The sequence below is a fragment of the Drosophila biarmipes genome, chromosome X, assembly GCF_025231255.1.
Source record: "Drosophila biarmipes strain raj3 chromosome X, RU_DBia_V1.1, whole genome shotgun sequence".
NCBI lineage: Eukaryota > Metazoa > Arthropoda > Insecta > Diptera > Drosophilidae > Drosophila > Drosophila biarmipes.
The window spans coordinates 19983161-19996219 of NC_066611.1; the positions used below are offsets into that span (position 1 = coordinate 19983161).

General features: G+C 44.1%; 2 protein-coding genes across 3 annotated transcripts; one reads left to right on the forward strand and one right to left on the reverse strand.

Annotated features, from left to right (window-relative positions):
• Positions 1-133: 133 nt before the first annotated feature.
• On the reverse strand, positions 134-4385 carry LOC108023598 (hypoxia up-regulated protein 1). The gene is made up of 3 exons (XM_017093205.3): positions 4184-4385; positions 3171-3484; positions 134-3094 (listed from the first exon to the last, which is right to left on the reverse strand). Exons 2-3 carry the CDS (start codon positions 3479-3481, stop codon positions 613-615), a joined length of 2793 nt encoding a protein of 930 aa, XP_016948694.1. The 5' UTR covers positions 3482-3484; positions 4184-4385; the 3' UTR covers positions 134-612.
• An 896-nt stretch (positions 4386-5281) lies between these two features.
• Positions 5282-7009, forward strand: LOC127012489 (DNA-directed RNA polymerase II subunit RPB1). 2 transcript variants are annotated; one of them, XM_050890436.1, is made up of 2 exons: positions 5282-6193; positions 6266-7009. In XM_050890436.1, the coding sequence occupies exons 1-2, from the start codon at positions 5299-5301 to the stop codon at positions 6943-6945; spliced, it is 1575 nt and encodes a 524-aa protein (XP_050746393.1). In that variant the 5' UTR covers positions 5282-5298; the 3' UTR covers positions 6946-7009. The 2 variants fall into 2 exon arrangements, with proteins under 2 accessions (XP_050746393.1, XP_050746394.1); XM_050890437.1 differs by having other exon boundaries at positions 6386-7009.
• The last annotated feature ends 6050 nt before the right edge of the window (positions 7010-13059 follow it).

The window sequence follows — 13059 nt, forward strand, 5'->3', positions numbered from 1 at the left end:
GCGAAGGCACCCACCACAGCTGACAAGTGAATTTAGGCGCCAACTTTAAAAAATGTAGTAGTAGTAGTTCTTAGACTTTGGAATACACTGCAGAGGCAGGCTTCACTCAAACAAAAAATAAACAGCAGCAATCTAAAAGGCCAGTTACAACACAATACAAACTTTATTAGCTTCTCTTTCGTGCTCGACGATTGCAGATTTATTACGATCTTAACTCGGCTCCCCGCCCAATTCGTTTTGCTACTTTCGCTACAATAGATCAGTAAGATATAGTGGATACATAGAGGGCCGTGTGAGTACTTCTTCAAGTCTTGTATTTCCTATGCGGAATGGTATGGAAATGGAAAATGGTTTTTACATTTAGTTTAGTTACGGTTTAAAGTATTTTGTGTGTGGCTTTGTTTTTGTTTTAGATTAGAAGTAGCATAATTTAACCCCGACTTTAGCTAAAAAAAATTAATAGAAATTAAGACGCCCCCGATTCGTGGCCATTGCCGTCTTTTCCCCCTGTGTTACCCCCAGATTTGAATCCTCCTTCGAATCCTAAGACAGGCACTTGGCTTCATGCTGCTCCGGATGCTCTTAATCCTCCAGTCCTCGAAATCCGGCTCCTTAGAGCTCACTGTGCGGTGTCTTGGCCTCCTCCTCCTGCTCGGTGGGCGTGGGAGTAATCTCCTCCACAGGCTCCTGCTGCTCCTTCTTCTCCGGCTGTTCCTGCTGTGCCTCGGCATCGGCCTCTGCCTGCTCCTCCGCCTTGCTGCCATCCCCACTGCCGGAGGCCACCACCTCCTCCTCCTTCTTCTTCTCCTTCTCAGCAGCCGGCTTCACCTTGGGCTTCCAGATCTTAATCTTGTTAACCAAGTACTTGACCTCGCGGTCCAGCAGGCTCATCTTGTCGGTGATATCCTTGACAGTCAGCCGGATGTCGGCGTTCTTGGCCAGCTTTTTCTGGGCCGCCGACTCCGTTTTCAGCCAAGCGCTGGTTTCGATGATCACCTTGTCCAACGTATCGATCTCCACCTGGGTGAAGACGTCCTTTTCGGGATTGTTGTCTTTGGTGAGGTTGCGTCCGGTGACCAGGAACTTTTCGGCGGCATCAATCATGCCCTTGAGGGCCTTAATGGCCTCCGGTCGCTCCTCATGCTCCCAGTGACGGGCCAAAAAGACGTTGGAGAGCTTCTTCAGCTCCGCCAGCTTCTCCTCGTAGATTTCCGCCTTGGGATCCTCCAGATCCTCGTACAGCCATTCGCCCAGGGTGCTGCATTCGGCCAGGAGTTTCTCCTTCTCCTCGGCGGTGGCGCACTTGGCATACGAATCCTCGTCCAGTTTCTGTTGCACCTCAATGATGTGGGCTTCGAGGGCATTGAAGGCGGACTCCAAGCGGACGCGTTGCTCCTCAGCCTTGTTGATGGCAGCCAGTTTGACCAACGAGCTCTCATAACCGGAGCCGGCCAGAGGAACAGTGAACTGCGTCTGGGACTCATAGGTCACCGGGGTCTTGACAGTCACCAGCTTGATGGTGTCGTTTTTGGCCTCAGCTTCCTGCTTGCTGGTCTCCTCAGACTTCTGTTCCTTGCTGCCGGCCTCCTCCTTGGCCTTCTCAGTGTCTTCCGTTTTGGCCGAGTCGTCACCAGCATTTGATGGCTCCTCTCCCTGCTCCGAGCCCTCCTTCTTCTCCTCCTCGCCGTCCTTAGTAAACAGCTTGCTCAAAGTGCTTCCCAGCTTGGACAACGTGCTGTCATCATCCGCATCTTCTTCAGGCTTCTGCTTTTCGTACACATACTCCACGCCCGTGCAGCGGAAAATGCCAGAGTCGTCCAGGTAGAAGTAGGCCTTGATGCCCTTGTTGTCCACCAGCTCCTTCTTCGATTTCTCCAGCAGCTCCTTGACCTGCTTCAGCTGCACCTTGGTCACATTCAAGCTGCCCAACGCGGCGACCTCCTCCTTGCTATAACGATCCAAGTCGCCATAGTTCACATAGAACTCAAAGTCGTCCGTGTGCTTGTTGAAGGTGATGACCTTCTTCTGGGGATAGGGGTTCATCAGGGCGAACAGGGCGCGTTTCACCTGTTTGACTGCAGCACCATCGCCGGGGTCCCGCTCAAAGGACACTTGCAGGGGGAACAGCGTGGCATCCTTGACCACAAACTTCTTCACTTTGAAGCCGGCGGATAAGTCGGCTGCCTTGTAAACGGCGCCCATGGTGGCCGACTCATCGGCATTCAGATTCTTGCCCAGCTCCTGCTTAATAAGAGCCTTGATGGTCTCCTGGACACGCGGGACTCGAGTGCCGCCTCCGAACAATATCACCTGGTTGATCACGTCCAAGCTGAGGTGAGACGAAGCCAAGGCCTGTTCCAGTGGCTTGGTGGCCCTGGGCCAAAGATCCTCGCAGATCTCCTCCAACTTCTCGCGCGAAACGGTCAGCTTAAAGTCGATGTCCTCCAGCAAGTTCTCGATTTGGGCAAAGAACTCCGTATTGGCAGACAGGACGTTCTTCAGGCGACCCGCCTCCTTGAATAGTTTGGCCAGAGCCTTGGGGTGTTTGGTCACATCGGTTTTGGTCTTCTTCAGGGCGTTGAACTCTTGGGCCAGGTAATCGCGCAGCCTCAGCTGGATCTCCAGGCCACCCAGGGTGCGGTCATAACCAACGCCGAGCACCTGGACCACAGGATTGATCTCCCTGGTCTGTTTGTCCTTCACCAACTGGTAGCTGACCACAGCGGCCGAGGTCTTGTAGGCGCCCATGTCGTAGAAGAGGAAGTACTGGGCCGTTTCGTTGATTTCGCCACGGTGGAAGACACCGTAGTTGAGAGCCACCGCCGCATAGTCGTTGATCAGTTGGAGCACCTTCAGGTTGGCCAATTGGGCGGCCGACAACAGGGCCTCCCTTTCGGCTTGGCCAAAATAGCCGGGCACGGTCAGCACGCACTCGGTGATGGGCTGCTGCACGGACTCCTGGGCAAACTGCTTGGCCTTGACCAGCATCTGAGCCACCAGCTCCTCCACGGAGAACTCCTCGGTGTCGCTCTTGCGGAAGATCACGGTATTACGCTCCGGATCGCCCACAATGTTATAGTACGGAAAGCGTTTCCTAATAACAAAAATGTTTGATTTAGCGATAAGTTATTGATTCGCAACAATGACGTGGCCCACGGCAGCCCACTTACTTGTACAACTCCACAATGGGATTATCCACGGTCTTGCCCAGCAGATCCAGAAGGTAGCCGTAGGCCGAGTTGGGATCCTTGATGCCAATGGTCTGCGCGTCCTCGCCAATGGTTCGCACGCCATCGCGGAAGGCCAGGATGGCAGGGGTCTTGCGCTTGGACTCGCGGTTCAGGGCGATTTCCATGGGCACGCCGGGCGAAACGACGCCCACCTTCATCCACTCGCTGCCCAGATCCACGGACATCACGGCGGCTCCCTGGGAAAGGGCGATCCCCGCCAGCAGGGCGCTCAATAGGAGCACGAGTTTCATGGTCTGTGACGGTGTAACAAAAGGTGGATGGGTCAGAGATCTTGCAGGGGTCTTGAAGGAATGGTTGGCCCAGAGAAATTGGCAGATCTTTCTAGAACTCCAGAAACACCTTTGCCAGATCTTTCCAGAACCAAACAGAAGAGTGAACATTCTAACTACAAATTTAGGGGCATTTTAGCATTTTAAAAGAATTATTTTTATATTTATTCAGAATATCAAAATGATGTGTCGCATTTTCCGAAACTTGTGCTTTCGAAAATCACACTTTATCAACTTGGGGTCTTAAGCACCAACAAATATAATTATTTAGCTGAGTTTTCTTAGGGCCCAATTAAGATTGAGTATTAGATTTTCACCTTTCTTACACCTACTATATGTAGAGCCGAATATTAAACTGGATTACCCGTGGAAAAGACATGCTCATGTGGCAGCTAAGTGGTATATGAGGTGTACTTGACAGACCATCTATGGGGGTTACCGGTGTACTCCAGTGGGTGGTAGATCCAGCAGTTTTTGGGCGAAAATCGGCGGGGAGAGCATTAACCTTTCTAATTCCACATTTCTTCCGCGATTCTCTCTCCTCCACTCCCTTCTTCGCCCCTTCTTTTTTGCAACGCAAGCAGCTGTCTGCGCCCCCGCCCCCCTCTGCCCCACGGCCCGCTTTGCATCCATCTTTCCAGCCAAGTACCGCTTTCCACTTACGTGTCCCGTTTTGTTCGACGCTTCCAGCTGTCCCTCGCGACTTTTCACTGGCGGCCAATCAAACCGACTTCTATTCACCTCCGCAAGTAGTTATTAATTATTCAATTCACAAATTCACAACGTCGAGTGCGATTCGATTTGTGGGAATGGAATAAAAACGGAGTCGCCGCAACGAGGAAGAAGAAGAGCAACAGCGGCACACGAAGAAGAGGAAGAAAGCGTTGACGTGTTGATTCCCGGGCGATGGCAATCGATGGAACAATCGATATCTGTGACTATCGGCAAGCAGTGTTAGGCGCGCCCACTGCTTGTTTTTAAATTAAATGCTTTTTGAGCTTTTAAGTTTAGGGACGAATATTTAACATAAAATCCTGAAGGTGATTTTCCAAAGTCTTATTTCTTTAAAACAAACAAATACAATATTTATTTTATATTATCGGAAATAGTTTGGTAGGAATAGTTTAAATTTTTGCTTTTATAATCATCATTTGTAAATTAAGGGGTATATTAGTTTTATTTTGTCACCTTAATGGGATAAACAAGAAAGTGAGAGCCGGAACAGATTGTTGGCTCAGTTCAACATCATAAAATATAACATACACATGTAGCTAATAATTGAATATTTTGCAGCATTTAAAGCAGCACTTCAACCCACATATTGACAGCTCAGCAATCCAATAATGGCCGAATTTTTAGCAAAAGTGCTGACACAGAACTAAACTAATTACTTTGCTTACTCTTCGAGTTATTGTGGGTTTATTAAAAATAGTAATAAACTTACAAAAGAAATCGCAAAGCTATTGTTACAAATATTTTTTATAAATTTTAATAAATAAAACAAGTTATAGTTAGGAGTTTAACAGGGTGTTAAAATAGTTGTAATAAGCTTTCCCCCGCAACGCCAACTCAACTATTCGCTGTAAAAATAAAGGTGTCTGGAAAACGATCGAACCTAGCGAATTTAACTGGAACCGCTCTAAATGCAGAGTATCACCACCAGCAGACCACGATTGCACAATATTCTTGGTGAGTTCGAAAATTTCGCTGATCTGTTTTCTCTTGGCCATATAAAAATAGCCCCGTTTCCCGAAACTCCAGTCAATAGTTAGTTAGCAATGTGTGGACGACGACAACTGATCTTGGTGGCCGTTTGTTGCCTTTTGGCCACCGCGTTTTCGCTTCCGGCCACCAGGAATGAGGAGTTCTATGACGGCTTCCCGCAGTCGGAGTTTGACTACGAAGAGAGATATACTAGAGAAATTCCGTCGCAGGCCTATGCCGCTCCAGTCGTTTACAACTCGCAGTCCAGCTATTCAGCGCCGAAGGAGGAAGGATACTCCGCTCCTGTTGCTCCGGCCTATTCGCCAGCTTATTCAGCTCCTGCCGCTCCAGCTCAATCGTACTCAGCACCTGCATCGGCGAGTTATTCAGCTCCAGCGGCCCCAGCCCAATCGTATTCCGCACCTGCATCAGCCAGCTATTCAGCGCCTGCTGCACCATCGTACTCAGCACCTGCTGCCCCGTCATACTCAGCACCTGCTGCTCCAGCCCAATCGTATTCCGCACCTGCACCTCCCAGCTATTCAGCGCCTGCTCCTCCGTCATACTCGGCTCCTGCTGCTCCGAGCTATTCAGCTCCCGCTCAATCATATTCGGCTCCGACTGGACCTTCATACTCGGCACCTGCCGCGCCATCGTATTCAGCTCCAGCTACACCATCTTATTCAGCACCAAAGGCTCAATCCTACTCCGCTCCATCTTACTCAGCTCCTGCCGCTCCATCGTATTCAGCGCCCGCATCATCTGGATACTCATCACCTGCCTCATCTAGCTACTCATCTCCTCCTGCGCAAAGTTATTCGTCACCCAAGGGTCCATCTTATTCAGCTCCTGCAGCTCCCTCATACTCCGCACCAGCTGCTCCATCTTATTCAGCTCCTGCTGCTCCATCATATTCAGCTCCAGCTGCTTCATCTTATTCAGCTCCAGCTGCTCCCTCATACTCCGCACCTGCTGCTCCCTCATACTCCGCACCAGCTCCTCCATCTTATTCAGCTCCAGCTGCTCCCTCATACTCCGCACCAGCTGCTCCATCTTATTCAGCTCCTGCTGCTCCCTCATACTCTGCACCAGCTGCTCCATCTTATTCAGCTTCTGCAGCTCCCTCTTATTCAGCTCCTGCTGCTTCCTCATACTCCGCACCAGCTGCTCCATCTTATTCAGCTCCTGCTACTCCATCTTATTCAGCTCCGGCTGCTCCATCTTATTCCGCGCCAAAGGCTCAATCCTACTCCGCTCCATCTTATTCAGCCCCCGCCTCATCTGGATATTCAGCACCCGCATCATCCGGATATTCAGCAGCGCGAGCCTATTCAGCGGGCTCTGCAGCACCAGCATCAGCATATTCATCATCTGCTGCTCCAGCAAAATCGTACTCAGCACCTGCATCATCCGGTTACTCAGCCCCTGCATCGTCTGGATCGTCCTATTCGGCTCCATCGTCCTCGGGATACTCATCATCGAAGTCCTCTGCTGCTGCCTCCAGTTATGCGGCTCCTGCCCAGAAATCATCGGGATATGCTCGGTCTCAAATGGACCATCGGATCCTTGGTATGGCAAGAACTGCTGGCTATGGATCTGCTGCTCCTTCGGCAGCTTATGGCGGCGCTTCAATCCCCTCGCCACCATGCGCCAAAAGCTATGTGTTCAGCTGTTCGAGCGTTTTTACACCAGCTCCTTGCAGCCAGAGTTACGGTTACTAAGTGCACATACAATACTCCTGACCAACTTGACTTAAATTCAAGCTTAATAAAATGTGGAAAAGAATGATTTTATTTTGCAATGCACGTAGGTGTGTAGAACATGTCTATGGTGTTTCTTCACAATGGGAACATCCATCACATTTGTTGTGGGGTCAGTAAATAAAATAATCTAACAAATCTGACAAGTAAAGAGGCTACCATTTTAAACCTCTTTTATGGAAAACAAATTATTAATATAAAATTAATTATCACTCACAAACCTAAACAGGTATACCACTTTAAAATCAGGATCCATTCTTGGGTCACCATACTGAAAACCATTGGTTTTAGGGAAAAATCTAACATGAAAATGGGTCAAATTTTTGACCATCTCGAAAAAGGAATATTTTAATGTAGATCATAAGAAAATTTAATTGCAAACTCAAAAAGGTATCCCACTTCAAAATCGGGACCCATTTACCCAAGTTATGGAATCTTTAAGTCCAGTTTTTGGTCACCATACTGAAAACCATTGGAATTGGGGAAAAATCGAACATGAAAATGGGTCAAAATTTTGACCATCTCGAAAAATAAATATTTTAATGTAGATCATAAGAAAATTAAATTGCAAACTCAAAAAGGTATCCCACTTCAAAATCGGGACCCATTTACCCAAGTTATGGAATCTTTAAGTCCAGTTTTTGGTCACCATACTGAAAACCATTGGAATTGGGGAAAAATCTAACATGAAAATAGGTCAAAATTTTGACCATCTCAAAAAAGGAATATTTGAATGTAGACTGTAAGAAAATTTAATTGCAAACTCAAAAAGGTATCCCACTTCAAAATCGGGACCCATTTACCCAAGTTATGGAATCTTTAAGTCCAGTTTTTGGTCACCATACTGAAAACCATTGGAATTGGGGAAAAATCTAACATGAAAATAGGTCAAAATTTTGACCATCTCAAAAAAGGAATATTTGAATGTAGACTGTAAGAAAATTTAATTGCAAACTCAAAAAGGTATCCCACTTCAAAATCGGGACCCATTTACCCAAGTTATGGAATCTTTAAGTCCAGTTTTTGGTCACCATACTGAAAACCATTGGAATTGGGGAAAAATCTAACATGAAAATAGGTCAAAATTTTGACCATCTCAAAAAAGGAATATTTGAATGTAGACTGTAAGAAAATTTAATTGCAAACTCAAAAAGGTATCCCACTTCAAAATCGGGACCCATTTACCCAAGTTATGGAATCTTTAAGTCCAGTTTTTGGTCACCATACTGAAAACCATTGGAATTGGGGAAAAATCTAACATGAAAATAGGTCAAAATTTTGACCATCTCAAAAAAGGAATATTTGAATGTAGACTGTAAGAAAATTTAATTGCAAACTCAAAAAGGTATCCCACTTCAAAATCGGGACCCATTTACCCAAGTTATGGAATCTTTAAGTCCAGTTTTTGGTCACCATACTGAAAACCATTGGAATTGGGGAAAAATCTAACATGAAAATAGGTCAAAATTTTGACCATCTCAAAAAAGGAATATTTGAATGTAGACTGTAAGAAAATTTAATTGCAAACTCAAAAAGGTATCCCACTTCAAAATCGGGACCCATTTACCCAAGTTATGGAATCTTTAAGTCCAGTTTTTGGCCACTATACTAAAAACCATTGGTTTTATGGAAAAATCTAACAGGAAAATGGGTCAAAATTTTGACCATCTCAAAAAAGGAATATTTGAATGTAGACTGTAAGAAAATTTAATTGCAAACTCAAAAAGGTATCCCACTTCAAAATCGGGACCCATTTACCCAAGTTATGGAATCTTTAAGTCCAGTTTTTGGCCACTATACTAAAAACCATTGGTTTTATGGAAAAATCTAACAGGAAAATGGGTCAAAATTTTGACCATCTCAAAAAAGGAATATTTGAATGTAGACTGTAAGAAAATTTAATTGCAAACTCAAAAAGGTATCCCACTTCAAAATCGGGACCCATTTACCCAAGTTATGGAATCTTTAAGTCCAGTTTTTGGTCACCATACTGAAAACCATTGGAATTGGGGAAAAATCGAACATGAAAATGGGTCAAAATTTTGACCATCTCGAAAAATAAATATTTTAATGTAGATCATAAGAAAATTAAATTGCAAACTCAAAAAGGTATCCCACTTCAAAATCGGGACCCATTTACCCAAGTTATGGAATCTTTAAGTCCAGTTTTTGGTCACCATACTGAAAACCATTGGAATTGGGGAAAAATCTAACATGAAAATAGGTCAAAATTTTGACCATCTCAAAAAAGGAATATTTGAATGTAGACTGTAAGAAAATTTAATTGCAAACTCAAAAAGGTATCCCACTTCAAAATCGGGACCCATTTACCCAAGTTATGGAATCTTTAAGTCCAGTTTTTGGTCACCATACTGAAAACCATTGGAATTGGGGAAAAATCTAACATGAAAATAGGTCAAAATTTTGACCATCTCAAAAAAGGAATATTTGAATGTAGACTGTAAGAAAATTTAATTGCAAACTCAAAAAGGTATCCCACTTCAAAATCGGGACCCATTTACCCAAGTTATGGAATCTTTAAGTCCAGTTTTTGGTCACCATACTGAAAACCATTGGAATTGGGGAAAAATCGAACATGAAAATGGGTCAAAATTTTGACCATCTCGAAAAATAAATATTTTAATGTAGATCATAAGAAAATTAAATTGCAAACTCAAAAAGGTATCCCACTTCAAAATCGGGACCCATTTACCCAAGTTATGGAATCTTTAAGTCCAGTTTTTGGTCACCATACTGAAAACCATTGGAATTGGGGAAAAATCTAACATGAAAATAGGTCAAAATTTTGACCATCTCAAAAAAGGAATATTTGAATGTAGACTGTAAGAAAATTTAATTGCAAACTCAAAAAGGTATCCCACTTCAAAATCGGGACCCATTTACCCAAGTTATGGAATCTTTAAGTCCAGTTTTTGGTCACCATACTGAAAACCATTGGAATTGGGGAAAAATCTAACATGAAAATAGGTCAAAATTTTGACCATCTCAAAAAAGGAATATTTGAATGTAGACTGTAAGAAAATTTAATTGCAAACTCAAAAAGGTATCCCACTTCAAAATCGGGACCCATTTACCCAAGTTATGGAATCTTTAAGTCCAGTTTTTGGCCACTATACTAAAAACCATTGGTTTTATGGAAAAATCTAACAGGAAAATGGGTCAAAATTTTGACCATCTCAAAAAAGGAATATTTGAATGTAGACTGTAAGAAAATTTAATTGCAAACTCAAAAAGGTATCCCACTTCAAAATCGGGACCCATTTACCCAAGTTATGGAATCTTTAAGTCCAGTTTTTGGCCACTATACTAAAAACCATTGGTTTTATGGAAAAATCTAACAGGAAAATGGGTCAAAATTTTGACCATCTCAAAAAAGGAATATTTGAATGTAGACTGTAAGAAAATTTAATTGCAAACTCAAAAAGGTATCCCACTTCAAAATCGGGACCCATTTACCCAAGTTATGGAATCTTTAAGTCCAGTTTTTGGTCACCATACTGAAAACCATTGGAATTGGGGAAAAATCTAACATGAAAATAGGTCAAAATTTTGACCATCTCAAAAAAGGAATATTTGAATGTAGACTGTAAGAAAATTTAATTGCAAACTCAAAAAGGTATCCCACTTCAAAATCGGGACCCATTTACCCAAGTTATGGAATCTTTAAGTCCAGTTTTTGGTCACCATACTGAAAACCATTGGAATTGGGGAAAAATCTAACATGAAAATAGGTCAAAATTTTGACCATCTCGAAAAATAAATATTTGAATGTAGATTGTAAGATAACATTATAATGTAGATTATAACAATAACATTAGTTATGAAGCTTAGAATGGCAGTTTAGGGTTCCAATCTGTAAGCCTATATATTTTTTAACATTCCTTGAACAGCATGCAAACATATTATTTTATTTCAATTTTTTTTACGATTTAATTTTATAATTTCTATAAAAATTATATTCTTCTGAGTTTCCATTGTCAGGTTTACATAATTAGTTTTACATATCAACATTACCAACTACTCAGGTTACCCTTTTCTTCACTAATAGCTCTGCACAGCAACCTTCGCCTTCTTTCGGTTTCTTTTCGGGTCATTTGCATGCGGTGCCACTCCGTAAAAATACAGCTAAATCAAATTCAATTCAATCAATTAAATGCCAGTCTCCCAACACATTAGACTATGACTAAATCTTAATTTTCCTGAGATCCGGAGAGGCGTGTGCTTCACTCTTTCTTGTTGGTTTACCCCGGTTTCCTTCCTGTTTGTTTTGCTTGAAAGGAGGGGCTTTGGTAAGGGGGGACAAAGTGGAGCTTCTCAAGTATCGCCTCGAGTTTCCATATTTCCCACTTTTTCTTTTAGGCTGGGTGGTCTTATGTAAGACGGTCTGCTGTGGGAAACTCAAGGATTTTTTTTGAGGGGGGTTTTTCCAAAAAAATTATTCGTATAATCTTCCTAACGCAATGCTTGGCATGGGACATCACCGGAAAACTGCCATTGTATAAGGAAGAATTCAAATTTGTACGGCTTTTGCAGTTTACTCAGCCCGGGCAGGAAGAAGCCCGCCTCTTTTCGAGTGTCCCCCTGCCACTCGCAGCTAATTTCGTGGCTACTTAACAACGGCGATCAATCGTCTGATTGTGCTTTATGGCTAGTCGATTTGATGGCGGTTGCGGGCGCCCAACTTCGAAATCGAAAGACTTGAGCAACGAACTTGGCTTTGCTGGGTTCGGCTAGCCGCCCCAGAATTGGGGCACATCAGGTGATGATGAGGAAGTCACCTCCGGATGGAGATAGCACTGAGTGTCGGATCTGCACTGCATGCTCCACTTGCGTATTTTGCACTCGGAATCGGATTGGTTTTGAATCGATTCGGACTGACGGGAATTGGATAATCCCCGACACGCGATTGGATAATTTCTTGGAATTTTGCATACGAATTTGCGGCGGCAACAGTGTAAGCAGCAGCTTGGCGCCCGTTTTGCTGTTTCTCTTTGCCGGCGCTGTGGCTGCTCTGCGACGAAGCCAAATCCGAAATTAGCAAAGCAAACAACTCACGGAGAAAGTGAATGGCCGAATGAAGTAAAAGCGGCGGCGGAGAAAGGGTGGCGGAGAAAGGGGAGAGAGCGCGGGAGGCGACAAGTGCCGCAGCCAACGCCTTATCACCACACAGATAAAAAGCAGTATGTGTACCTTTTTAACAACTTAATATTAACCAAAACGTATCTTGATGCTTTGTCAGATCTATAAACTTCAGTTTAATACTGTGACTATGCAACTTTGATATGGACTATCAAACATAATTTCAGGGAACTTGATTTGCAATAGGATCATCATCAAAAACTTTAAAATATTATCGTTGAATATTTCAAAAATGGTTAAGAGTGTCTTTTCTCTTCGCGAAAGCCGCAATACGTGCGATTTATTTTGTACGTACTCCAACTGTATGCCACAAATCCTGTGAGAGTCTCAGGGAACTCGGTTGTTAATAGGACCATCATCAGAATCCTTGGTATACCGACGCATATTACTCCCAAAGTGTGTAAGCTACCTGTCGATGAAGCGTATCTGGCCTGCGACCCAAGCCCAACGTAGGTTCGCCCATCCAAGGCGCATAAAAGCAATTCACATTTGGCGCGATGCTCCAAAGTTCCATATTTCCATGCCAAGCCCCACTCCGTTCTCCGGCAAGCGTTTAAGACTTTTGGCCGTGTCATGTCAAGAGTTACGGGCTTTGTCATTTTCTGTTTCAGTTTTCGTTTATACTTCGTTGTTTAAGTTTAAGTTAAGTTCGGTTTCATTCGCCTTGTGGCTGCCCGCTTTCCGTGTTGCAATTCGAGTGTGTGCAAAAGGCAAAGTCAAAGCGCAAGCGCACCAAATATGAAGCACTTGGGCAAACCTTACCCCCAGTTCCACCCACCCCAGCCCGCAGTGCCCGGTTCCCCTCCCAAAAATGCTTCAGTGGGGCACACGGCTCAGCAAGCCAAGACCGCAGACAAATTTGTCGCGTCAGCGTTAAATTGTGTCAAATGTTGTCACACACACAAAAAGGCAGCC

Bases quoted from the DNA above. Each gene is read 5' to 3' on its own strand.
- LOC108023598 (XM_017093205.3), bottom strand. From the start codon at position 3,481: ATGAAACTCGTGCTCCTATTGAGCGCCCTGCTGGCGGGGATCGCCCTT. The intron at 3,095-3,170 runs GTAAGTGGGCTG...TTTTGTTATTAG, and splicing joins CCCATTGTGGAGTTGTACAA to GAAACGCTTTCCGTACTATA.
- LOC127012489 (XM_050890436.1), top strand. From the start codon at position 5,299: ATGTGTGGACGACGACAACTGATCTTGGTGGCCGTTTGTTGCCTTTTG. The intron at 6,194-6,265 runs CTGCTGCTCCCT...CATACTCCGCAC, and splicing joins TGCTCCCTCATACTCCGCAC to CAGCTGCTCCATCTTATTCA.